This window comes from Microtus pennsylvanicus, chromosome 21 (genome assembly GCF_037038515.1).
Source record: "Microtus pennsylvanicus isolate mMicPen1 chromosome 21, mMicPen1.hap1, whole genome shotgun sequence".
Lineage (NCBI taxonomy): Eukaryota > Metazoa > Chordata > Mammalia > Rodentia > Cricetidae > Microtus > Microtus pennsylvanicus.
Genome location: NC_134599.1, coordinates 10,136,555 through 10,163,245, shown reverse-complemented (window position 1 = coordinate 10,163,245; position 26,691 = coordinate 10,136,555). Strand labels below are relative to the sequence as shown.

General features: G+C 46.1%; 2 protein-coding genes and 1 long non-coding RNA gene across 3 annotated transcripts; 2 read left to right on the top strand and 1 right to left on the bottom strand.

Moving 5' to 3' along the window:
- The first annotated feature begins 211 nt into the window (after positions 1 to 211).
- On the top strand, positions 212 to 2,293 carry Hoxa2 (homeobox A2). Its single transcript, XM_075955331.1, has 2 exons — positions 212 to 645; positions 1,286 to 2,293. Exons 1-2 carry the CDS (start codon positions 270 to 272, stop codon positions 2,026 to 2,028), a joined length of 1,119 nt encoding a protein of 372 aa, XP_075811446.1. The 5' UTR covers positions 212 to 269; the 3' UTR covers positions 2,029 to 2,293.
- Positions 2,294 to 2,826: 533 nt separating this feature from the next.
- Positions 2,827 to 6,474, bottom strand: LOC142839453 (uncharacterized). The gene is made up of 2 exons (XR_012908753.1): positions 6,195 to 6,474; positions 2,827 to 2,955 (listed from the first exon to the last, which is right to left on the bottom strand). It is a non-coding gene; the product is annotated as an uncharacterized LOC142839453 (long non-coding RNA).
- A 158-nt stretch (positions 6,475 to 6,632) lies between these two features.
- Positions 6,633 to 9,240, top strand: Hoxa1 (homeobox A1). Its single transcript, XM_075955233.1, has 2 exons — positions 6,633 to 7,322; positions 7,782 to 9,240. The coding sequence occupies exons 1-2, from the start codon at positions 6,662 to 6,664 to the stop codon at positions 8,135 to 8,137; spliced, it is 1,017 nt and encodes a 338-aa protein (XP_075811348.1). The 5' UTR covers positions 6,633 to 6,661; the 3' UTR covers positions 8,138 to 9,240.
- The last annotated feature ends 17,451 nt before the right edge of the window (positions 9,241 to 26,691 follow it).

The window sequence follows — 26,691 nt, the reverse complement described above, 5'->3', positions numbered from 1 at the left end:
ATTAAAGCCCAAATTGTCATTGGGCAGAAGCAATCATGTGACAGCCAATTCGGTCCAATTTCAACCTTGTCTCCATGAATTCAATAGTTTAATAGTAGCGCGGTCCCCATACGGCTGTAATCAGTGAATTAGAAAAAAAACACCCCAGCAGCGATCTTCTATGATAGATTTTTTTTTCGTCTGCGCTCGCCTTTTTCTTGGGCCTTGCCCCCCCAAAGCCCCTCCAAAAGAGGGAACTTTTTCTCCGAGGGGGCTCCAAGGAGAAGGCCATGAATTACGAATTTGAGCGAGAGATTGGTTTTATCAATAGCCAGCCGTCGCTCGCTGAGTGCCTGACATCTTTTCCCCCTGTCGCTGATACATTTCAAAGTTCATCAATCAAGACCTCGACGCTTTCACACTCGACACTGATTCCTCCTCCTTTTGAGCAGACCATTCCCAGCCTGAACCCGGGCAGTCACCCTCGCCACGGCGCTGGCGGCCGCCCCAAATCGAGCCCCGCGGGCAGTCGCGGCAGTCCGGTGCCCGCCGGCGCCCTGCAGCCGCCAGAGTACCCCTGGATGAAGGAGAAGAAGGCGGCCAAGAAAACCGCGCTGCCGCCCGCCACTGCCGCCTCCACGGGCCCTGCCTGCCTCGGCCACAAAGGTCAGTCCCGAGAATTGGCCCAACGTCCCGGGGACCCTCGTCCCCCAGCGGGCTTCCCTGAGAGCGGTTATGGGGGAGGGGACCATGGGCTTCTAGGGAAGAGGGAGAGAGAGAGGAGCCTGGTGGCGGATACCCTGCCCCTGTGGTCTCAGGAGTGGTTTTGATGGAGAAGAAAATAGATTCTGAGCTCCACAATAAGACATATATATTTTGAGGAGGGGGGGGGACTTTCTCTAACTTGTGTAATGTAGGATGATTTATTTGAGTTGGAACTGACCTCCTCTTGTCTAGTTGTCCTAGAGTTTGGCTTTTTGACAGTAATGAAGAGTGATAGACCGCTCTTGCTCAGCTAAGCAGCTGATGCATTAATTATAAATTGTGTTGTAGCTAATATAAAGTTTGCTCCCGGATGAAGAGGTTGGGGGGAGCCACAGTCAGGATTTGCTGGAGGTGGAGGAGATTGGGCTTCTCCGGGCTGGGCTCCCAGGAAAGGCAGCACAATAGCTGCACCGCATCCAGGGGCGGCCATCTTGTTGCAGTTGCTCTTTCTTGCTGTATTTATTCTCCAGTGGAATAACCCTGCTCAGACCCCTCCACCTTCAACTGTACGTGTGTCTCTTGTTGGTTTCCTTTTCCGCAGAATCCCTGGAAATCGCTGCTGATGGCAGCGGCGGGGGATCCAGGCGCCTGAGAACTGCGTACACCAACACTCAGCTTTTGGAGCTGGAAAAGGAATTTCATTTCAACAAGTACCTTTGCAGACCCCGGAGGGTGGAAATCGCCGCGCTGCTGGATTTGACTGAGAGACAAGTGAAAGTGTGGTTTCAGAACCGGAGGATGAAGCACAAGAGGCAGACTCAGTGCAAGGAGAACCAAAACAGCGAAGGGAAATTTAAAAGCCTGGAGGACTCAGAGAAAGTGGAGGAGGACGAGGAAGAGAAGTCACTCTTTGAGCAAGCCCTGAGCGTCTCCGGGGCCCTTCTGGAGAGGGAAGGTTACACTTTTCAGCAAAACGCGCTCTCTCAACAGCAGGCTCCCAATGGACACAATGGCGACTCCCAAACTTTCCCAGTTTCGCCTTTAACCAGCAATGAGAAAAATTTGAAACATTTTCAGCACCAGTCACCCACTGTTCCTAACTGCTTGTCAACAATGGGCCAGAACTGTGGAGCTGGCCTGAACAATGACAGTCCCGAGGCCCTCGAGGTCCCCTCTTTGCAGGACTTTAATGTTTTCTCTACAGATTCCTGCCTGCAGCTTTCAGATGCTCTGTCGCCCAGCTTGCCAGGCTCCCTGGACAGTCCCGTAGATATTTCAGCTGACAGCTTTGACTTTTTTACAGACACACTCACCACAATCGACCTACAGCATCTGAATTACTAAGAACATTAAAGCAAAACAAAGCGTCCTAACACAAAACCCCTTTGACCAGGTGGTTTTGCCTTCTTTCATTCCGGGAGTTTATTTTTGTTCTATTTTCTTCTTGATCTCCCCACCCACTACTTTCTTAAATGTTGAAGATTTTCTGTTTAATGTTCTCCCCTAACTCGGTTTTAAAGCCATCTCTTACAAATTATGTTGGAGTTTTAGTTGTTTTACACCGAACCCAACAAGCTTCTATGTGATTTTCCTGAGAACAAAACATGAGGCCTGCAAGAAAGTGACCATAAATTGTCCTGTCACTTTCTTTTTATTTTTGTATCACATTCGGATGCATTGTCATGCGTATTTTTGGTAGAATAAATTCTCCTTTGCTATAAGTAGCTTTCTTATTTTTTCTTCCCCTCTAGGCTTATACTGATTCCGTTTTGCTTCTTTTAGTCTAATATAGTAAATAAAAGTCTGGTCAGTTTACCTTTTTCAATTTTAATATATTTTTTATTAGGGTGGCATGTTCAAAGTCTGCAATAGACAGCAACAAAGAAGAAAGCCAGAAAGTGGCCAGGCTTCTGGCAAGTGTTTTTTTTTTGGCTCCCCCCCCAAGGGAATGAATTTGGTTTTCAGTGTTGAGACTCAAGCCATAGAGAAATTAGTAATAGAAACAGGACTGGGCTGCCTGAGTTGGCCCCAGCCCAAGCTTTTGAAAGTGGAGAAAGAAAGTGCCTCCAGAAACTCCCAGATCTAGGATGAGTAAAGAGGAGTTCCTTGATCAAGCTACCAGGCTCTAGGTCAATAACCAAGTTATCAAAAATTCATTTATTTATACACATTTGTTTCAAACATCTACATTCCAAGCCCTCCCTTTCCTCTCCCCATTTTCAGTGTGGTTGATTAATCTCCCAGTTGTTGATGGGTTCAGGCAAAACAGACCTAAAAGATAGAGGAAAACAAAATAAAACAAAACAGTGGTTACTAGCTGGAAAATGCATGCCAGCAGGGTTCTTTCCTGTCACCCCAGGATTCTTGCCCCCACAACACACACACACCGATATTTAATTCTTAGATCTGTTAACTTTGCTAATAATAAATCATTAAAAGTTTGAAGTCAAGTTAGCAAATTGATATTTTAAAACAGAGAGTTTCTGCACCTTAGAATATTAATTAACCCAGTTTCTTAGACAGAGAAGGAGCACTTTAAATGAAATATCAATAAAATGTGATCTAGGGTGTGTTATTGGGGTGTTCTGTTTTTTCCCCCTCTTATTTTGTCTGCCCCTACTTTTATTTATTTTTTCTTTTCTGGGCTCTGTTCTGATGACTTACCGTGAGAAACTGCAGCAACATGTGCGTGGGGCAAGCTGATTGATGTTTAAGAACCCAGCTCTTAACTGCAAAGGCTTGGGAGTTACAATGAAGCCTCCATCATTCTTGGGGGGGGGGTGTCGCTGCCTACCCTTCCCTCCACCCTCTACTCCCCCAGTTCCTCAGCCTTCTTGGTGTGTGGGAACTGTGAAGGTTCAAGCCCCAGGCTCCGACAGAGTAGAGCAGGGCGTCCTGGCTGTGGCAGGGCTGTTCAGCTCCTGGATGAGATTCGTCCTAAGCTCATAAATCAAACGCTTTCTATGAATGAGAATGTCATCAAAGAGATCAATTGCAGGAACACATGCACAAATAAAAATCCTCTTACGTATTTGCCGGGGATCCCCGTCCGAAAGCATTAAGTTAGAAGGCGTTCAGTCATAATTCATTTTTATTGCTCTTTTAAAACAACAGCTTGGCTGAGCCGCGGATGCCAAGAACAGCTCCGGGCCTAGGTCTGTCTCCTCCTTGCTCATTCTCTTTCCAGAGAAAGAGTCCTGAAAGAGGGACTTGGAGCCAAGCAAGCAGCTTGCAGAGGATTATTTCTCTCATGGCCCAAGCTCGCCTTTCACCCACTCTCCTAGGGGCTATTTAAAGAGACTTTAGCTCGATTCCTGCGTGGGTCGCTGGCTTCCTTGCTCAAAAGACCAAAGGTCTCTTACCCTGCGCTGTGGCCTTTCCGAATCCTCCTGGGTGGGGCATGGGAAAGAATCCGGGCTGGGGGAAGTTGTCTTGGAGAGCCTCCCTGGGAAAGATGAGCCCGCAGCCGCCAGAGGCCGAGCCCGCTGTTAAAAGGGCAAGGTCTGTGGAAGCCCCGGTGTCTGTGGGCCGGGTCCCAGCGCAGGTTTGTGATCTCGAGGAAAATACCCTACCTAGGTTGCCCAGGAGAACCGAGGTGGAGGGAGAGGGTTGCAGGGAGCGAGAACTAGCACAAGGAGACCAGTGGAGGCCTGGGGCAGCTTTGCGGCCAGCCTCCCGGAGCTAGAAGATTAATGCAAAACCGGAGTGAGGAGGCCCATGGTCGGCTAGGAACGAGGGAGGCGTGGGGGAGGAGGAATGGTCGGCCTTCAGCTGGGAGAGCAGTTCTTAGGCACTCAGAGCGCTGAGCCTCTCACTTCCTGTTCCTGACACACAGGAGTCCCTCTTTCCTCACAGCTGGAGGACTGCCCTCCCAAGAGAACCTCCTCCGGGAGGTCTGCCTTGCTTTCCTCTGGTTTGAGTCCTCAGGAGCTGAAGCTAAGGGCAGGGGAAACTTTTCAGTCTTTGCTCCCCCTTAACCATGCTATGGGGTGAGTCAAAGGTCACGGAGAAATACCACTCCCCAAATAAGCGGTTGGGGGAAATGTTTGGTTGCTACTGAGGGAGACCAAGGACAAAGGTCTACTAAGGTTTCCCAGAGGATGGCCAGGTTTGGGGGTGGGTGGGTGGGGAAGGCGACTTCTATGGGTGAAGAACAAAGCACAGAAGTCTGAAGTGTGACCTCACATTTAAAAAGTGCCTCCTCTGCACAAAACTTTCTTTTACTTTAGAGAAGGGAACCCCCAAACTCACAGATAAATTGCACTGTTAATTTCATGTCTGAATGCAAGGCTAGAAGCATGGTCAGAATAAAAGCCATGCAGAATTGTGTGCAAGACTTCTTAGGTGACCACTGACTTTCTCCTACTTAAGAATGTGTTCATTCTCATCTCTGTCTCTGTTTGGCCTTTCCTCTACCCCAAGCCCACCCAGGGCTGATATTAAACCTAATAGTAAACAGCAATTACGGACACCATCAGCATCACTGTAGAATGAGGCTGATGGAAAACAGGACCTCTGTCCTGGGATGATGCTCGCATTTGCACGTGCCTCTCCGGGGAGTGACCTGAAGGTTCACACAAGCAACTACACAGTCCGTTGGAAAGTGTCCCATCCACTCAGGCATCTGTCCACTGCCCCTCCCACCTGCCAGTCCTCACCATCCCCCCCCCCCCTTCAGCCACGCAATAGGAGGCAGTGGGAAGACGAGGCTCTCCCACTCCTAACATGCCCCTCCCAAAAGAGAGAAATGTGTCAGGGGAGGTCAGAAGTCTTTGTGGGAGCTGGGATCCAGCCCTCTGAGGCCTACGCAAGAGCGCGCAAGCTCCTGGGTCTCTAAGAGCGGACAGATGGCCTGCAACTCAGGCTAGGCCCTCGTGCCGGCCATGTCTGCTAGCGTCATCTTTTTCCTTTGCCTTCTACCCTCAAACTCCAGCAGCAGTGTTGCTCCGGATCCTGCAGGGTTACCAGGAGCAAAGCTGACTGGGGAGGAGAAAGGGGAAGAAATCGAGGGAGGTGGGAGGCAGAGAAGAGATCAGGCACCCGGCCTTTCCCAGAGACCTAGGTTCCAAAGGCTCCCCCCCCGCCCCCCCCCCCCCCGCCCTCTGGGGTCGAATTACAGAAGCTCCCGTTGCCACGCTATTGGCCCTTCGGAGTCAAGGAAGAAGGCTCTGAGACCCTCAGGATGAGGACAGTAGTTTCTTTTCTTTCTCTGGTCCCCTGCACGCCCACCCTGGTTCCTCCCAGACAATCCTCTGCACACGTCCCCCTACATTCCGTGGCTGGCGAGCCAGTGACGCAGCCTTGCTCTAGGCGCCGCGGTTCCGGGCTCAAGTCTCTGCTGGGGCTGGGTGGTGGCGGCCGTACCAGGCTGACTGCCCTGACGTCTGCTGGATTCCTACCCTTCCCACCCCGCTTGCTCCCGGCTCTGCCAGGGTCCTTGCGACCATGCGGAGAGCTCTTGTTTACCGATGCCCGCCTCAAGAGAGCCGGGAGGCCTCATCCCCTCTCACCTCTTGCCAGTTCAGCTTTCTGGGCTGGGTGGGGAGAGGGTCGTGGAGGGTCGCCTCCCATCCCCCACATCCTGGAGGCGGAGGCGAGCAGAGTCGAGTACGCGCAGAAGGCAATCTCTACTCCCTTTGGCCCCCGTGCTCCAAGTCAGCTCTGGCAGCGGCCGCAGCGACCGCCGCCGCCCGGGCTGCCTGGGGGGGCGACCGCGCGTCACCTAGACTGAGGAGCGCCGGGGATTTAAATGCCACTGAAACGGTGATCCATCACCGCCGCAGCCGGTAAACTTTCGCAGGCAGCTCAGTCATTGGCTGACAAAGTCACGTGTCCTTCCCCTTGGGCCCTCCGCCTTCCCGCCCCGCCTCTTGCGCACTGTACATTCATATCATTTTTCTTCTCTGGTCCCATGGAGGAAGTGAGAAAGTTGGCACGGTCACCCAGGGCTTCGCAGGACCCAGTCACTCAGTGACAGATGGACAATGCAAGAATGAGCTCCTTCCTGGAATACCCCATCCTTGGCAGTGGCGACTCCGGGACCTGCTCTGCGCGAACCTACCCCTCTGACCATGGGATTACAACTTTCCAATCCTGCGCGGTCAGTGCCAACAGCTGCGGCGGCGACGACCGCTTCCTAGTGGGCAGGGGGGTGCAGATCAGCTCGCCCCACCACCACCACCACCACCACCACCATCACCACCACCCCCAGCCGGCTACTTACCAGACTTCTGGGAACCTGGGAGTTTCCTACTCCCACTCGAGCTGTGGTCCAAGCTATGGCGCGCAGAACTTCAGTGCGCCTTATGGCCCCTATGGATTAAATCAGGAAGCAGACGTAAGTGGTGGGTACCCCCCGTGTGCTCCCGCTGTTTACTCTGGAAATCTCTCATCTCCCATGGTCCAGCATCACCACCACCACCACCAGGGTTATGCTGGGGGCACGGTGGGCTCGCCTCAATACATTCATCACTCTTATGGACAAGAACACCAGAACCTGGCCCTGGCCTCGTATAATAACTCCTTATCCCCTCTCCACGCCAGCCACCAAGAAGCCTGTCGCTCCCCTGCTTCAGAGACGCCTTCTCCAGCGCAGACCTTTGACTGGATGAAAGTTAAAAGGAATCCTCCCAAAACAGGTGAGTTCTGCTTAGTTTTGAAAGGGGCCAGCTGCGCTTAGTTTCTTAGGAAAGTTAATGCTTTTAAAAGCTGGGTTCTTGCTTCTCTGCCTAATGTTGGCTGGAGTTGTAGTGTGTGGTATAGGGTGCTCAGGTGTGTTGGGGCAAAGTAGTTTCTGGGTCTGGCTTTTGGGGGGGCTGAGGTTTAAGTGGTCTAGAGATAGGAGATGTGTATGTGTGTTGGTTGGGGTGGGAGGTGTCGGTGGTGGAGGAGTTCTGTTAATATCTACAGGTTCCATTAATCACGAGCCTGACCACGCTAATGGTTGGCATCAGGTTAACGCTTTACATAGGCATCATCCGTCACTGGCGCTTCCCACCCGGGTTTGTGCTGAGCAGTTAACGGAATATTGCCCCATGGGGCAATCGGACAAGGGCTTAAGAATTTTTACCTTTTCTTCTCTTTCTCTGTTTCCCTAGGGAAAGTTGGAGAGTATGGCTACGTGGGTCAGCCCAATGCAGTGCGCACCAACTTCACCACCAAGCAGCTCACGGAGCTGGAGAAGGAGTTCCACTTTAACAAGTACCTGACCCGAGCGCGCAGGGTGGAGATAGCCGCATCCCTACAGCTCAATGAGACCCAGGTGAAGATCTGGTTCCAGAATCGCCGCATGAAGCAGAAGAAGCGTGAGAAGGAGGGGCTCCTGCCCATCTCACCGGCCACTCCTCCTGGCAGCGACGAGAAAGCTGAAGAATCTTCTGAGAAATCCAGCTCCTCGCCCTGCGTCCCTTCTCCGGCATCATCTACCTCAGACACCCTGACTACCTCCCACTGAGGCCGCTTCTGCCCAGGCTTCTCTCTGGGCTGGGATTTCTTACCCAAAGCACATTCTTAGCTTATCTTACTTTCTTTCCAGTCTCTCTCTTCCTTTCTGGTCCTATCCAGGGAGCTCCTGGCCAAGATAATGTAGTTTCAGATAATTCTGGAGACTTGGTTGGATGTTAACTCCTTAATTCACATCGGGTGCCCCCATCAGTTTCCGGTGGGCCCCAACATTCCTTCCTCACTGCTGTGAGATTTTTCACACAACCTGTGGTTCCTTTCAGATGTCCTTTGGTGGACAGTTCCTTTTGCCAGCAGACGTTTGCAGGAGGCGGTCATCTCACCTTTTATCTGTAGATTGCCCTTCTCTGTTAATAGGGCAGGCAGAGAAGAGAGTATCTGAAGGCTCATGCAGAAGAGGTGCACTGAGTGTGTTTACACAATTAACTCGTCCCTTATTAACTCATTGTGTGTGAGTGAGTTTGCTGGTTCTAAATGCTTTCTCTTGAGAGATTTATCTTTATACAGATTTTCTAGAAACATGTACGTCACTATATCAAACAGGGTGGGCAAACTCTCAAAACTGGTAGTTTATGTGTGATTGTGGATGGAAAAAGGAAAAAAAAAGCCTCTCTCATTCAAACAGAACCAGATGCCTCAGAAGGTAGCCTCAATTTGTTCTTTCAGAGTCAAGAAGGTGCGAAGCCCAAAGTTCAGAACCTTTGCTGTGCCAAGTCTTCTCAAACTACCGATTTCTTCTTGTTTCTCTGGCCACCCTCCATTTAAAGAGTATGCTGGGTTATTTGTAACCTAAAGGTATTCTTCCAATCCCCATTTCTTGCCACAGTTATCTTGGCTGGATCCAGTGTGCTTTCAGCTGACTGCTAACCTGATGGATGGCACAATGAATGTATATTTTGTGTGATTCGTGAATAGTCTTCTGCATGTCGCACAATGTTTTGATGTCCCTGAAGTACCACACTGAGTTCTATCAGTTACCTTTTGTGAGCCTATGATAGTCCCCATTTCCTGTACAATCACGAACAGCTCTGAGATCCTGGAGAGATGCGATCCAGAGCAGAGTTTACGGGTCTTAAGATGTCTGTAATAAAAATATTCAAGTTTCGGGTATGCTTAAGCATCTGTGTACTTGGCTGGGCTACAGTTCATGGTTTACTACAAAGTAAGGGGAAGGACATATGGGGAAGGACAGAAGGGTGGTGTTTATTCTCAAAGAAGCGAGACTTCCATTGTCATTTAGCTTTCCCTAGAAGCGTATTTTCATCCAACTAATGTCTAATTAATGCACCGATCCTTCTACCATAGCAACAGCTCCTTTATTATAATCAAAGTTCAAAATGGAAAAAAACTAGTGAAGAAATTTGTGAAGGAGATCTATTTTTGAAACAAACAGGGCTACTTCCTGGGTCAAGTGCTAACCTTTTCACCTCCAACTGAATGCTGACACATATATAAACAGAGCCCCTTCCAAAGCTGAGCGCTCTCTTCAGCCAGCCTTAGGGAACCAAGAGCAGAGATTCCCATTTAGTCAGCTTCAGTAGGAAGCTGTGGTAAGGATCCCCTCTTCTTTTTTGGATCACCAGGCAGAGTGTCAATATATTCTGTCTTTTAAGTGGAGGACAATCTGTTTTCAATAGAGCCTTGCCTCCCTTCCCCGATTCTTTCTATCAACACCCATCCTTTCTCCCACTCCCTCTCGTTTCTTCTTTGCACAATCTTATCCCTTCAGACTCAGCTTTCATGGCCTCGCCACCGTGGCTGTGAAGGGTGTGCATTTCTCATTCCGTGCCACACAAGTTGGGAAAAAGTTTATACTCTCATCTCTAGACTCAGACTCTTCCTAGTGAGCTCATGGAAACCAACTCATGTCTTTGTATATTCCAGTTGTTTCAGATCTCAGAGGGAGTCAACAAAAGATGGCGTTCCACATGGCTCTTCTAGACCTCTTGTCAATTTCCTTTTATTTTTTTAAATGTATTTCAGGGTTTAAGCAACAGTTTTAAACTTTTCCTGGTGGTGCTAGGGATGGAACTTAGAGCCTTGTTCATTCTAGGCAGTGTTGGACCAATGAGACAACGTCCCCATCCTCAGTTTCCACACAGATTTGGAGGCTTTGGGCCATTAGAGCAGAGCAGAAAATCTACAGCATCACAAATGCAGACTTCCTTTGCAGAGGGTGTTTTGAAAAGATGGGCTGGGAGAAAACCTTACACAACTTTGGAATTTGCAGGCCTTCTAGAACACTTGTGAGATTTCCTGCACGTCCCTGTTAAGTGGGGTGGACTTTGTGGGAGCAGTTGTTGCCTGCATATCAAGGGCTCTGGGCACCCTCCCTCAGCTGCTGGGTTCTGAGGTTGCCTGAAAGGATTCAAGTGGATGGAGCGCACTTCAAAGACACCACCGTTTTCTTTCATTTCCCGCCTGGCTATACTGTATCTTTTGTTTATTAGTGTAAGGCCACAAAGCAAAACAGATGGCTGGTTTTCAAATACTTTAATGTGTTAAAGTGTCATTTGCATACCACGGTCCCGATTTCAATATCTGAAAGCAGGGTCCGACCTGCTGGAACCCTAGAGATTCCTATCTTGAAGGTGCTTGTTTTAATGTAGCTGAGAGGGAAGAGAACGATAAATTATGGCTAAACATCCCTAGCCTTTCCTAGGTTGTAGAATAAATCAGCTAACAAGCAATGCATTTAGGAGACATTAATATACCTTTCAACAAGGAAAACATTTGTATCTTTTTAGCTGTCCCAATCGATTAAATCAAAGGCGCTTAACACATTCTATTTCAAGGTCTCTCTCTCTTTATTTTTTTCCTGTTCTGCTCTCTGAGGGGCACAGCTAATGCCTTGAAAAATCACAGCAATTGTAACGGAAACAGCCTAAAAAAATGGACAAGAGAAAATAACATTTTTCTTTTATACGTTTAAAAATGGAACAAAGGTCTTAATCAGGGATCCCGGGTAATTGCAAGACAAAATTTGTTTTCAAACATTTCCCCCTTCCTCCCATTTCCTCTACCTTCATCCAAAGTATTGGCTAAACCGGGGTGTCCTCAAACTACCCTGAGTTAGGTCTCTGTGACTGTGAAGTCTGCTTCACTTCGGCTTCACCTTTGAGAGTTTACTTTTGGAGGCTATTCAGATGCAGCGGTGTTTTCCTCTGGGGCAATCAGATTCAAACCGATCAATATTTACTCAGTCTGAAAGGGTTGTTGAAAAGGCTGCTAACAACAAACTGCTTAGCTGCTCACCCCTGTTTAATCTCAGGTTCACCGAAAGTTCAAGAAGAGATGAATGCAGCGAGGGGGTCACTTTAGAATGAGTCCCAGCAGTTTATCTGAGCTCTCAGCTAAAGGCAACAATTACAGTTCCATCCCTCCTTGGGAAAGGGGCAACCTTCCTATTATTCTTTTGCTAAACAATGTTTACTAGAAACTTAAAACACTTTCCTCTTCCCTTTTAGTTCTTTTTTGGTGGGGGGGGGGGAGGAGAGGCGCTTCTCGCTGCCCTCCCACCGCGCCTCCTCTAGTTTTTCTGTCAGCCCACTCAGGTTTCAGTTAAAATAATTGACACTGAATACTTTTTTAAAATGCTAAGTTATTCTGACAGAAGAGTTCCGACTTATTTCAGATGCCGTGAACTAAGAAAAGAAACCATGAAACCCATTGGGTCATTAACGCTAATCTTTGCGAAAGTGTGGGACCAGACTGAATTGAAATGCACTTCTTTGGGGAACACAGGCAGTCGGAGCCCCAGTATCTGAGATGGCTGTTCAGACAGGAGTGGAGGGCAAATCTGACTTTTGTGGAAGAAAATCTGGGGCTGGAAAGTGAGCTTTAATGATTTACACCCTCCTGGAGCATAAACCGCAGAAGGAAGGAAGCCTGTAGGGACTGGTGTGTAGAAGAACCCAGACACTGAACCTAATTGCTACAGCTCTTCAGAGGTCAAAGTTCATGTAATCACTGCATAAATGCATACTAAATAGGGGTTTATTAAGCTTTCTTGATGGCTGAGCATGCCTGTGAAAAATGGCCACTGCGGTTTGGGTTTCTTCCTTAGGAATAATCTTTCTTGAAGAAGGAACTCTAGGTGTTGGAGTCTAATTTACCACTTTGAGAGACAGGTGACCTTTCTGTCGTAAAAATTTGAAGTCAGTGAACAGGCGGTACCTTTCTCTGTACTGGATGGGACTGCAAAATGCCTCTCATTCCTGGGGAAGCTCAGATGCTTTCAATGCATTCGAGAACACAACTTAGCATGTCCTTGCCAGAGAAGCTACACATTCAATGGCTAACCCTGGAACTCTCATAGATCGGAAGCCTGCTTGACGCCTCCCAGAAGCGCTGCCTTAAAATCCCTTGCGCCTTTATGACCAGAATTGAGTGAGGCCCATCTAGCTAAACACTCCTTTGGAGAATCAGAAAAAGAACCCAGTGATAATTGATTTGAAGGAGAGCCAGTGATCGGTACCTAATTCTCAAATAAAAACTAGGGTATCTTAGAGCCTAAGTCCAACCCACTTTTAAGTTCTAAAATTCTAATTTTGCTCTTTTTCTACATTCTTTACCCTGTGTGCTTTCTCTCATTCTAGTTATTGTTTACCCAGGAAGTACTGAGTCTTTGAAACAACCTTTAAATGAAATGTTTTTATCTTCCTGTTTAAGAAGTACAGTGTTGGCCTCTTCCTCTTAAAGGCATATAGTCTTAAAATACACAGAAAGCGCATAAACACACACAATTTGCTTTTTAAAACCCAGACTTGAGAAAATAAGTGAAATAGTTTCCTCCACCTAAATTGGTCTCCATTAAATTGACAAGGTCTTCACAATCTAAGGAGCTTCAAAATGTAAGTAACATTCCAGGAGCCTTGAATCCTTTGTTGTTTTCTTGTTTTTTTTTTTTGTTTGTTTGTTTTCTTTTTGGGTTTGCCTCCTGACTTGTTCTGACCCGCATTTCTTAATTTATCCATGACACACTCATGTTCTTAAGATGCCCAAACTCCAGACCTGAAACAGTAACACACAGATTCATGGAAGAGCGCTTTCCACCTTCTCCTCCTCCTCCTCATCCCCATGGGGGTCCACTAATCTCAGCAGAACCTGTTGCCAGCCGGCTGTCAACGTCTGAAGAGCTGAACTGGAACCCTCAGAGAGTCAGTGCCCTATTTTTAATATCGTCATTAAGTACAGCTGGCTTTGGATCGCAGGGCTGCAAACCAAGTATCAGCCAGGCATCTCCGTGGTGTGGGGGCTAGCCCTTAACTGCTTTGCTTCAGGGGGCGGGGTCTGGGGAGTGGGAGTAGGTGACAACCCCAAGCTCTAATTACATGGTTATTCCCTTCAGATGCTGTGTTTATAGAGTTTATTGGAAATACATAAAAAGCCCAATGTTTCTTTTTCAACGTTTCCAGGTACAACTCAAATGCTCATCTCCATTTTTTCCCCCAAGATTTTGAGTTATTCCGATTAAAAACGTCCCGCAAAAAAATTCAGCCACAAAGCTAATCTGTGGGAATCGGGTCGTGGGCTTTCACTTTAGGAGTGCTTGGTTAATGGCTTAGGGAAAAAGTTTGCAACTGCTTGCAACACAAGATGAAAAAGGTGATCATTTTTCTTTTCAAACTGGGATATTTTTAGCCATGTTGGACCTTTTACAAACTATGGCTTGCATCTTGGTAAAGGGAGAATCATCGCTCACCACAAGGAGAACGCTTTAGAGCCCCCTCCCGCGATCTCGCAGAATTGCTTTGGTCAAGTTTGAAAGGGGACTTTGCATTTTGAGAAGCAAATGGGGTCTCTCCTTCAGGGACAGCTGTGTCAGTCTGTGCTGGCTTCCCAGCTGGGTGACCGCGGACTGGGGCTTGGCGGTGCTGAGGGTACCTGCAGCCTGCTGCAGGGTCCTGAGAGCCGCTGCTTTCCTCACTAGCCTCCGAAATCTGCCTCGTTCTCTGAGAGCAGAGCTTCCCCCCCCCCCCTCCGGCCATGCCTTTGCTAGCTCACTTGGGATTCAGTGGAAAGGGAGTTGGGAATACACCTCCCGTGCCTACAAAAGTCCCCAAGTCTGTCTCAAGGAAGAAGAAAGTCTCTGTGTTCTTTTCTCACCAGCACAGCCCTGCTTCCAGATGCGGCTGAGGGTGACTCTTTCTTGGCCTCTGTGGGATCTGAGGAGTTCAGAACAGTAGGAAAAAGGACCTAGCAGTTCTGTTCCTCAGGAGAAACCCAGGCCCAAGGCCTAGAGAGCTAGCTACCTTCATCAGTCCATCTTTTTAAGACTCGAAGGAGGGGCAGCTTGTCTCTCAGCTCCACCCTCACCTCAAGAAACTTGAGAATGAGCTTCTAGTTCAGTAAGGACAGGGATGAGGGGTGATGGGTAAAAAGTTACAAACATTAGGTGTCCCCTGCCCCCCAATAGTCTCCAGTGTGTCAGGCTGGCCTGGAGCTCATCTTGAATTTCTGATCCTCCATCCTCCACCTCCACAGTGCACCCCCACACCCCATCTCCGAGGGCTCCCTGTGTGCTTAGGGAATGCTCCTCTGACTGAGCTATGACGTCAGCTCCAGAACTCAAGAGATGCTGAAAAGCAACCTTGGGCTCCTACTTCCACAGTGGAATCAGACTCCACCATAGAAATTTCCCTCAAGCATTATTTGTTTTTTTTCTGGAAAGTTTCCAGTTCTTTTTTCCATTTGTTTTGCTAAACCCCTCCTATGAACACGTGTGTGTGTATGTGTGTGTGTGTGTGTGTGTGCATGTGTGTGTGTGTGTGTGTGTGTGTGTAAACACCTAACTGGGATGTGAACTAGGCTATCCCATAATGTTAGTCTTGACTCTCCACCTGTATCTCAAGCTTCTTGAGGGCACAGCTCTTGACTTCTGATAACTTGGAACACCATCAGGTTCTTTGTAGTCAAAAGAACTCTGGCTTATGGGGCTGGAGAGACGACTCAGCAGTCAAGAGTATTGGCTGCTCTTCCAGAGGACCCTGGTTCAGTTCCCAGCATCCACATGGTCTGTCTGTAACTCTAGTTCCAGGAGTTCCTAGACCCTCACACAGGCACACATGCAGGCAAAACAATAAAAGTAAGTAAATTGCTGAGTGACACAACACTCAGAAGGCAGAGGCAGGCAGAACTCTGTGAGTTCGAGGCCAGCCTGGTCTACACAGTTCGTTTCAGGACAGGCTCCAAAGCTACAGAGACCCTGTCTCGACACCCCTATCCCACCCTGCCAAAAGAAAAAAGTCTTGGGTATAATGTGATTCAAGTATGTATTATAGTCATCAATTTAGGGTAAAGAGCAAAATTCACCATCTCTGTTGTATTTTCAAATTCCTAGTATGAAATATATAAAGCATTATCATTAATTGTATAGGCAGCTGTACTGCAGAATCCCAGAATTTATTCCTTTATCAAAGAATATCAGAATATCATTGCTCCTTTTTCTCCCTCCCTCCCTCCCTCCCTCCCTTCCTCCTCACCTCCCTTTCTTCCTTCTTTCTTTTCTTTTCTTTTCTTTTCTTTTCTTTTCACTTTGGAACCTGTCCTAGAACTAGCTCTGTATACTAGGTTGGCCTTGAACTCACAGAGATCCATGTGCCTCTGCCTCCTGCGTGCTGGGATTAAAAGAGTGTAACCACCAGTTCCACACTTAGCTTCTGTGAGATCAAGATTTCAGTTCTACTTATGAAGGTACTTATGCATACAAACCTGTTTTCCTTTTCTCACTTACAGTATAAACTTAGAGAAGCTGGGGGGTAGTGATGCATGCCTTTAATCCCAGAGATGCAGAGGCACATGGATCTCTGTGAGTTTGAGGCCAGTCTGGTCCACAAGAACTAGTTCCAGGACAGGCACTAAAGCTACACAGAGAAACCGTGTCTTGAAAAACAAAACAATATAAACTTAGGGATAAGAGATGGGAATTGTACCCAAGGCCCCACATACGTGCCCTTTCACTGAGCTTTTGCTCTGCCTCTCAGGTTCTTAAATTATAAAATGACTATTTTTGTTCATGTTTAAGTTGTCCTATCCAATTTATGTGGCTTTTCAATTTCCTGAAATTTTGAGTTAGAATTGTTCTGAGCCAAGCCCTGTGACAAGTACAAACTCATATAATCCTTACATAGCCCCAAGAAGAAGCTATTTCTGTTGTCTTGATTTTGCAGATAAGAAGAAGGAGTGGTCCAGGATGCTAAGTAACTCACCTATGGAATCCAGAGAGCAAACTCTACGCACTTCGCTGTCTGTACCCCAGCCCGGCTGCTAAAGCTATCTTGAAAAGTGAAGCCATCGAGGCTCAGAACATGCTAGTAGCAAGAATGTAATAAAAATATTTACTCATATCTCAAGTATACCTTCAAACTTGTAGTACAACAACAATTGAAAATGAGTCAAGGCTGAACACGTGACTCCCCTGTGCAGTCCTAGGACCTAAGTCTAGATACCTGGACCTGTGTAAAAGTCAGATGTAGTGGTGCAGGCCTGTAACCCCAATACTTGTAGGGTGAGATGGAAGGCAGAGACAAGCGAATATTCCAGAAGCTTTGGGTAGACTGGCTCGGAGTATACCGCACAGTGACAAATGACTGAAGAGGTCCTGCTTCAAAACAAAATTCTGGGCACTACATCAGAAGCTGCCCTCTAACCTCCTCACCTGTACCATGCACAGATACACACTTACACACAAACATGTACACACATACACACACACACAACACACACAAATGCTTTAAAGATTAATTGCATGCTGGGTATAGTAACATTACTCATTACTACAGTTAGCATAGCAATTATAATAGTAAGTAAGTATTAAAAATTATATATATTAGCCGGGCGGTGGTGGCGCACGCCTTTAATCCCAGCACTCGGGAGGCAGAGACAGGTGGATCTCGGTGAGTTCAAGACCAGCCTGGTCTACAAGAGCTAGTTCCAGGATAGGCTCCAAAACCACAGAGAAACCCTGTCTCGAAAAAAAACCAAAAAAAAAAAATTATATATATTGTATGTAAAATGTATAAAATACATATTAATGGTTATATGTAATAACTAAAAGTTATTAAGAAAAAGCAGATATGAATAACCAGGTTTTGGCCAGACATTTTCTCCTAGCTTACAAGAAACTTACTTGGTTTCTTCCATTTCAGAGTTTCGAAATTTACTTCTGTGCGTGTGTATGTGTGGTGTACGATGTGTACACACGCGTGTGTTCAGGTGCACACACCTGTGCATGCGCGTGTGGAGGCCAGAGGTGGATTTCAGTCTTCTTGCTCTAATGCTCTGCACCCTGTCTTCTGAGGTGGGGGTCTCTTACTGAGCCTGGAGCTCATGCATTTGGCTGGACCAGATGATCCGGGAGCCCTGGAAGCTCTGTCTTTTCCTACCTGCCTCACAGGGATGCGTTGCCATATCTGGCTTTTATGTATTGCTGGGGATCTGAACTCAGGTACTCACTTTACCCACTGAGCCATCTTCCATCTCTAGTTCAGACATTCTTCCCCTTCTCCTCCAGACAGAGTTTCTCTGTGTAGCCCTGGCCATCCTGGAACTGTCTCTGTAGACTAGGCTGGCCTTGGACTCAAAGATTCACCAATCTACTTCAGAATTTTTTAAAACATATTTTTCTAGATGAGGCAGAGACAACATCATGAGAGTCAAGCTCCTTAATCACCGTGCCCAAGTTATTTATACAGGACGCCAGCTCCTCAGTTCCCATCTGATTTAGGTACCATGAAAGCTGAGGGTATTCTGCATCCATTGGGAAATTGTGCAAAGTCAGTAAAAGGCAGTTCAGGGCAGTGTCCCTGGCTGTGTTAGACTTTGGGGAGAACCAAATGGGAACATTGCCTTCCAGAAATAATGCTGCAAGCTGCTAAAGCAATGAGGACCTCCCACTCATCTCACTGTATTGGGGACCATTTTGAAGCAAGAAGACTACTTGGTGCTAAACTTTTGTTATCCTAAATTTGGCAACATCGGCTGGAATTCTATCAACTAAAGAGAAAGCAGAACTAAAGTATAATTTTTAAAGATCTGGATTAAAAAGTCATGTTCCATGGGCGTATCCTGATGCAAAAGTAGCTTTCTGCTAAGTGTTGACCGGGTTTGGTTTCTTCCATGAAAATGCACCTGTCCTCCCCTGTAAGTCATCAAGGCCGTCCTGGCAAGGCTTGTCACCACCTGGCCCCTCTGTGTGACTGAAGATAAAAGGAAGGGCCCCAGCTGCCACCACCACCTTTTTGGTTCGTGGCTATAGGAGATGAGCTTGTCATGTGCTAAACAATAAGAGATTGCTATTCTCCTCCGGTTGCTTCCCATCTTTGGACAAAAGTTGGGAAATCCATCTTGTTCCACTCTTGGCCTTTTAGACCGTCAGACACTTTCAGGCTGAACTTACAGGTTCTCTGTAAAACCTTCTGTGGCTCTCAAGTGACCGAGTCCCTGCTCTGCTCTCCTTCAGCGCATTCTTCTTCTCATTGTTGGATTTTTTTTGTTTTTGTTTTTTGAGGCAGGGTTTTTCTGTGGAGCTTTGGAGACTGTCCTGGAACTTACTCTATAGACCAGGCTGGCCTTGAACTCATAGAGATCTGCCTGCCTCTGCCCCATGAGTGTTAGGATTGAAGGTGTGTGCCACCACCACTTGGTGAGTCTTACTTTTGTTTTAAATATATTTATTTTTTAGTTATCTAGTTTATGTTATGGTTTTGGCTTGTTCATTCATTCATCTATCTCTCTATCTATCTATTTTTGAGTTTTTTGTAGCATGAGCTTGTGTGCAGGGGCCCTAGGAGGCCAGATTCCCTGGAATTGTAGTTGCAGGTAGCTGTGAACTGCCATCTGGGTGCTGGAAACCAAACTTGGACCCTCTGCAAGAACATTAAGCTCTCTTAATTGATGAGTCATCACTCCGGTCCATGGAGACTTTTATTTATTTATTTATCTATTTAATTTTGGAGACAGGGTTTCACTGTGTAGCTCTGGATGACTGTTCTTGATAAACTGCCCAGCACAGGATACGATCACGTTAGCCCACCTCAAGCTTCTCTTTACCACTGCCCTGGCACACGGTGAGTACTTGGCAGTATAAGAAGACTTTGGCTCCTTTCCATAGCATTCCGATGTGCTTCATGACACCCTTCCCTCCCAAGGCTGCAGTTTTCCTCCGTGTTTCTGAAATACTTTCTCATTGTTTACTAAAATTAAAGTTCAAAATTAGGTAACTTAAAGTATAAATTCTCTAAGGAGAATCAATTGTTTTATTTATTTTTGTATTATGTAACAAGGGATGAAGGGCTTAAAATGCGAATGTCACTTGAATTAACATAGAGACTAAAGCTTATTGAAACTAAAGTGCAACCCATCAGTCAATCAAAAAGGGTAAATAACTGATACGAGGCTCCTTTCTGTTTTGACAGGGGGTAGAGGTCAGAGAGAAGTCGGTGTTTGCGCCTTCCCAGGGACAGGAGTTCAAAAGGTCATCTGGGAAGCTACAAAACATAGCAAAAGAGACTTGGGGACCTGGATTTTGTATTTTCTTAATGTCTCATATTTAGAGGGCTGGACTATGACACAGGTGCTTATGCTGTGAAAGCAGGGGCTCTTTAGTCCACGCACAGTGTTCCATAGGATTTAAGATCTGGAGAATGTGTGTGTGTGTGTGTGTGTGTGTCTGTGTGTGTGTGAGTGTGTGTGTGTCTGTGTGTGTGTGTGTTTGTGTGTCTGTGTGTGTGTGTTTGTGTGTCTGTGTGTGTGTGAGTGTGTGTGTCTGTGTGTGTGTGAGTGTGTTTGTGTGTGTGTCTGTGTGTGAGTGTGTGTGTCTGTGTGTGTGTGAGTGTGTGTGTGTCTGTGTGTGAGTGTGTGTGTCTGTGTGTGTGAGTGTGCATTTTAACAAGCAGCTTCCTCACAAAGGGATTATATTTCCAGAGGAATGAAAGAAATGGTCTTGTAATCTAGATTGAATCCTAAAACATCTCTATAGACTCCTCCGAGCTCTTTACTTGATCAGCTAAGTGGTGCTGGGTATGCCTTAAACAGGGAATGCTTGAAGAGAAAACATAACTTGGTTTTGAGCCAAACTCCTTAATATGGGGGTACATTCATAAATATATATACATGATAAATGGCTAGCATCAAAGGCCTTAGGTTTATCAGATTATTCTTACAGGACAATTTAAATAGCTCAGAGTGCTTCACAAATTTCTGGTTTGTTTTCTTAACCCAAAATAGAAACTCAGTAGGTGCCACGGTCTGGAGCGATTCAATTGGTGGAAAGCATGCTGCATATCTTGTGCCAAACAACAGTTTGCCATTTATTTATTTATTTATTTATTTATTTATTTATTTATTTATTTATTACATCCCCCTTGAACTAGAAGCAGAGCCCAGGAACCAAATGTTCTAGGTTTTTACTTCTGGCTCCACAACTGGCCAGCAGCGGGACATTGTCTCTTTAGAGCCTGGTGAAGCTAGTGGGTGGTGGAGCCCATTCCAAGCCAAATAATTTTCTACAGTTTTATTCAATAGTAACAACTAAAATGTATTTCGCATAGCAGATCAGTAACAAAGATTGCACTAGAATGTTCTTCCCTCCCTCCCTCCTTCCGTCCCTTCCTCCCTCCCTCCCTTCCTTCCTTCCTTCCTTTCTTTCCTTTTTTTCTCCTTCCTTCCCTTCCTCCTTCCCTCCCCTCCTCCCTTTCTTTCTTACTTCCCTTTTGAGTCTAGATCTCTCTACTTAGCCATGGCTAGTTGGTGCGAGAGAATTATCTGTATTCTGTCAATCATGTTTTAAATAAATGCTGATTGGCCAGGCAGGAAGTATAGGTGGGTCAACCAGACAGGAAGTAGAGGCAGGGCGATGAGAACAGGAGAATGCTAGGAAGGAGGAAGCCCATTCCTCCCAGTCCTGCCCAGATCATGGAAGAAACAAGATGTAATCTACCCGGCTGAGAAAGGTACTGAGCCATGTGGCTAATGTAGATAAGAACAATGGGTTAATATAAGGTACAAGAGTTAACAAGAAGCCTGAGCTAATGGGCCAATCAGTTTTGTAATTAATGGAGATCTCGGTGTGATTTTCTTTGGGGCTTGCCGGCTGTGGGGAACCGGACAGGACAGAAACCCCAAGAGCAGGACCTCATGCTACAGCTGGTTGCCCTGAAACTCTGTGTAGCCAGGTTGACTTTAGACTCACAGATATCCACCTACCTCTGCCACCTGGGTGTTAAAATTAAAGGTGTGTACACTATGCCTGACTAGAATGCCCTTAGAAAACATAACTTTCTCAGCACCCCAAAAGCTTGGTTATGTCCTTGTCCATTTGATACTATCCCTAACTACTTTTACCATTGGATTAGTATTCCTGTTTTTGTGTTACATACAAACCAAATTGTGTACTAAGTGCTATATGTTCTCTCTCTTTCTCTTTCTCTCTCTTTAAGACAGTCTCATGGGTCCTAGACTGGCTGAAAATTTGCTATGAAGCCAAAGATGTCCTTAATTTTTGATCCTCTATCTCCTGGGCACAGATGATACAGGCATGCACCACCACGCTGGGTCATGTTGTTCTGAGTATTAAACCCAGTACTTTTTATATAGTAGGCAAGCACATTACCAATTGAGCTACATTCCAAGCTCAGTATTATATGTCTCTTAATATCTTTAGAATCCATTAGTATTTATAGCTAGCAATAATTGTTCTTTTAAAAAGAATACTGCGTAGTAGTTCATTGTAGAAATAAATTACATACAAGTTACCTGTTTATTGTGATGGCACTTAAGGCGTTTCAATTTTCACTCCCTCTTTCCCTCCCTGTCTTCTTCCTCCTCTTCCTTGTTCTGTGGTTATGGAGAATAAACTCAGGGCCTTGCCCATATCAGACAACTGCTTGCTGCTGAGCTACACGTTTAGCTTCTAAGTAAATTAGGTTTTTAAAGAGATTTTATTTTTTTATTTATAACTTGTTTGTGTTACATGCTTGTTAGCGTAGGCGCCCACAGAGTTCAGAGGCATTGAATCCCTCTGTAGTTAGAGTTATAGGCTGTTGTCAGTTGCCTAGCATGGGTGCTGGGAACTGAATTTGGGACCTTTACAAGAGCAGCGTGCCCTCCTAACCACTGAGCCACTTAAGGAAATATTTTATGACCATTCTTGCTGCTACCCCTTTTCAGACTCTATACCCTTGTCTCTGGGTCTATTACTAAGTGTGAAATTGCTGTGGCATAGGCTAAGCATAGCGCACTTTCATAGATGATGCTAAACAGTGTCCAAGTTTTTACCCCCATCCTCCCTGTCGGAATGTTGCAATGACTCCGCCTCCCTGCCAGCACTTAATGTAGCCAGTCCTTAGTCCTTTCGTAGAGTGATTATTTTAATAACTCCTTAATAATAAACCTGCGGTGTCAGGACAGTGACCCGATACTTTGTTTTATGCACTTAGATTGAAATCACGTGTACAGAATCAACAGTGCCCTCCAGAAGTGTGGAGAAGCAGCGGCCATCAGCCGCATTGCTTATGCTTCTGGCAGAGGCTTCACAAAGCTCTCCACAGGAGCGACTAGCGGTGGGACTGCCCTGTGTTGCCCAAAGAACCTATATTCCTTCCAGTTACTATTTCACCACAGTGGTGGTAGCAGGGAGGCTTGCTCCTCTAGCGTGAGAGCCTCTTCTTCATTTTAGCATTTATTTTACCCCTACTCCCGAGACGACGGTCTCTGGGTGTTGGTAAGGACCCTTTCCACTGAGCCTTGTTGAGATGCAGTTACATTCATTCACTATCACCCACAGAGGTCAAGGGAACATCTACTCAAAAGCTGCAAGATAATCCTTGGATGAAGTGTGGGTTAAGCTCCACCTCTGGGGAAAAAACATGCCCTTTATTTGCTCAGATAGCTGTTTCTTAGAAACATGGTGGGTCTAAATGGTCCGTTCAGGATTTGGCTGTTACCCTTGATGTTGACAGCAGCAGGTAGGTCTGAGCTAGTGGGCCATGGTAGGCATGGTAGCAAAACACATGGTAGCAAAAACATTTTCTTATCTAAGAGTATACCCAGGAAAGCATAGTCAGAGAACCCCAAGATGTTTCTGAATCTAGTGAGGGCTTTACATACCTGAGAATACAATGCATTTTCAGTTATTTCTGCCCACTCCACAAATACATGAATCAGATTAAAGAATAGCTAGAGAGACTTGAATTAAATGCATATTCCCATAATGGTTATTATCTTTTCTCTTGGCCTGACATTATTAAAGCAAGCCGAAATAACAGGAGATAAGTAGCTATTATAAATGAACCATTAAGAGCAACAGCAAGGCAACATTACCATTGATCTCTCATGACTTTTACTTTATAAAAACTAATGTACTGAATTGCTATGGTGTTACCTACTTTAATAATAAATCTGTTGTGTCAGGACAGTGACCTGATGTTTTCTTTTACTTTAATTTATAGCGTATCGATCTAACTCCCAGACTTCCTCATCTTATGAGATACACGCAACCATTTCTTAGTTGAAAGACAAAAGAAGCCTGGATTAGAACCACCTGGTAGCTCTTTTCTCTTCCTGACAGTACTGAAGATCCAATCTAGGGACTCACACACGATAGGCAGATATTCTATCACTGGGTTTTAACGTCAAGTCTCTTCTAAGTTTCTAAAAATGGTTTTGGATAGACTTTCACTAAGTTTCCCAGGCTGGCTTTGAATGTGTTATCATCTATTCTAAATCATCAGGAATAACAGTCCTAGGCTGTGAGACTCAGCTTTTTTTTTTTTTTTTGATATGGTCTCACAGTGTATATCCCAGGCTTGTTTTGAATTTGGGATCTTCTTGTTCCAGCCTTGTAAGGGTTGGGGATTACAGGTGTGTGCCATCATGTGCTGTGGAACAATCTTTTTGCACACTGTGAAGAATCATCACTTGGATTGGCTTAGTAAAAAGCTGATTGGCCAGTGGCCAGGCAGGAAGTGTAGGTGGGACAGCCAGGATAAGAATGCTGGGAGGAAGAAGAGTAGAGGAGTCAGAGGGGTGGCCAGTCAGATGCAGAAAATGGGTCAATTTAAGTCGTAAGAGCTAGTTAGTCAGAAGCCTGAGCTATCAGCTGAGCGTTTATAATTAACATTAGGCCTCTGTGTCAGTTATTTGGGAACTGGCAGATGGGACAGAAACTTCCACTTACAACCATGCCTGGTTCTGGAAAAACTGTTTTAAATGAGGATTTCTCCTCGATCAATAGTCCAATAAATTTGACCTTGTCTTCAAGTTTGTCATATCAAAAAATGTGATGTTAGGATCCATCATCTATTTGAAAAGTTTATTTTTAGACGTTGAGAAATCTGAGCCTCCCCCTTCCCCCCGGCCATTTTCAGAGGAATGAGGATTAGAGATATGTTTTAAGACACTAGCTGTTGTTTGTTTGTTTATTTATTTATTAGTGAGTCATAAAGTAGAACAAGAAGATGAACTCAAGTAGCAGACAGTTTAATGTAGCAACATTGAGCATTTATGTGGTGCCACTGGGCTTTTTCTTTCCCTCAAGCAGAATGTGTTACTATTTTGTTTATCAACACATGCCAGGGTGCCAGGTACCACACCACCATTCTCTCACAGGATCCAGGCTACAGACTTCCTCTTGCTGCCAGCTTTAAATTTCCATCAACGACCGGCTATTGTTGTGCCTCGGCCCATCTGCCCACGCCTGGAACCTATGCCCAGCTTTCAGCTCCTGAACTTTGCTCACTAGTTCCAGGGGAAAGTATAGTGAGTCCTTTAAAAGACTCTCTGAGGCCTGTGTGGTGGTGGTACTGGTACTTGCCTTTAAACTCAGCACTGGGGAGGCAGAGGCAGGCAGATCTCTGAGTTCAAGGCCACCCTGGTCTACAGAGTGAGTTCGTGAGTTTCTAGGAAGCCAGGGCTACACAAAGAAACCCTGTTTCAGAAATAAAACAAACAAATGAAAACCCCCAAACTCTCTGAGAAGGAAACAGGAAGCTCACCTCCTTTTTTTTGATGCTTGCTTTGTATGTCACAGTACTTTTTTGTTGTGTTTGTTTTTGTTCTTCGAGACAGGGCTTCTCTGTGTAACCCTGGCTGCCCTGGAACTCAGTTTGTAGACCAGGCTGGCTTTGAACTCACAGAGATCCACCTGCCTCTGCTTCTAAGTGCTGGGATTAAAGGCGCACACCACCACCACCACCGGCTGTATGTCCCAGTTCTTAATGAAGGAAATCATAAAAATGACCACGTATCATTTGCATATCACAAGCATAACGCGACTTAAAAGGTAGCAGTTTGAGACACCTACCCTGTTACTGTTATTTTCCCCCATCTAATGCACATAGCCATACGGAAGGAGCCAGGCGTGGTGGCACACACCTTTAACCCCGGCCATAGAGAGGTAGAGGCAAGTGGATATCTGTGAGTTCCAGGACAGTTAGGGCCACATGGAGAGACCCTGTCTCTTTTTTTAAAAGAGGGGGATATGAAAGGAACCTGAAACTCACCCAGGAAGAAGATGCAGGGGTTTACAGAGCTTCTAATTCATGGTATCATTTCCATCTGTAATAAGTCCATGTCCCAATCAGAGTAGTTAGATGGAGTGACAGTCCTACTAAATATACTCAAGCCACCACATTGGCAATAACACACACACGCACACACGCACGCACACACGCACGCACACACACACACATGCACACACACACAGACACACACGCACACACACACGCACGCACACACGCACGCACACACGCACGCACACACAGACACACACACACCACACACAGAATTACAGTTAACCCATGTTCTTCTCAGCTGCAGAGACCTGTGGCAAACACCGAGTTCAGCAGACAAGGGGACCCACAAGGCCGTTCATTACAATAGAAGCCCCAGGTGGCCATGCGGGTGATGACATCTTTTGTTGTAATTACTCCTTTTCAGCACGTATTTTTGATCACATAGCAATTATCATTGTACCAAGAAAAGGCAGGGTCGGCTAGTTTCAACCTGCTCTTTTACATCTTGCTTTTCAAAACACAGAAGGCAGCAGAGAACCATAAATATTTATTCAGATAAAAGAGTCTTTGTCCCAGCTCTTAGCTTTTAAGGGGGCAACGGGTTTTCAGCTATTGCACGTTGAGCTTTTAACGCAGGCACGTATGAGCGGTAGGGCAGACCCCTACAGATGCATATGGATGGAGTGGTTAATTTCCTGAATTATCACTAGAAATCATCACGATGACACAGAGAAAGGAGACTCGAAGCCCAGGCCAATAGTGAATTGACAGCCATCTTTAGCCACCATGACCTAGGAATGACCCTAAGTGCCGCTGGATGCAGCAGCGAGATCTATTGCAGAGCACAGGAATTAGGTGTCTAACAGGCTTGGAGACTCCCGCTGGGCAGCAACTAGCTGCAGAATCACTCCAAGGTCTGCTGGGCATGACGGTGGCCAACAGAAGGCAAATTTCATACTCTTTATTATTATGAAATAGACAGAGCTGGGGTTCAGGTTTATTCCCTCCGCTTTGCAGTATTTTAACACTCAGA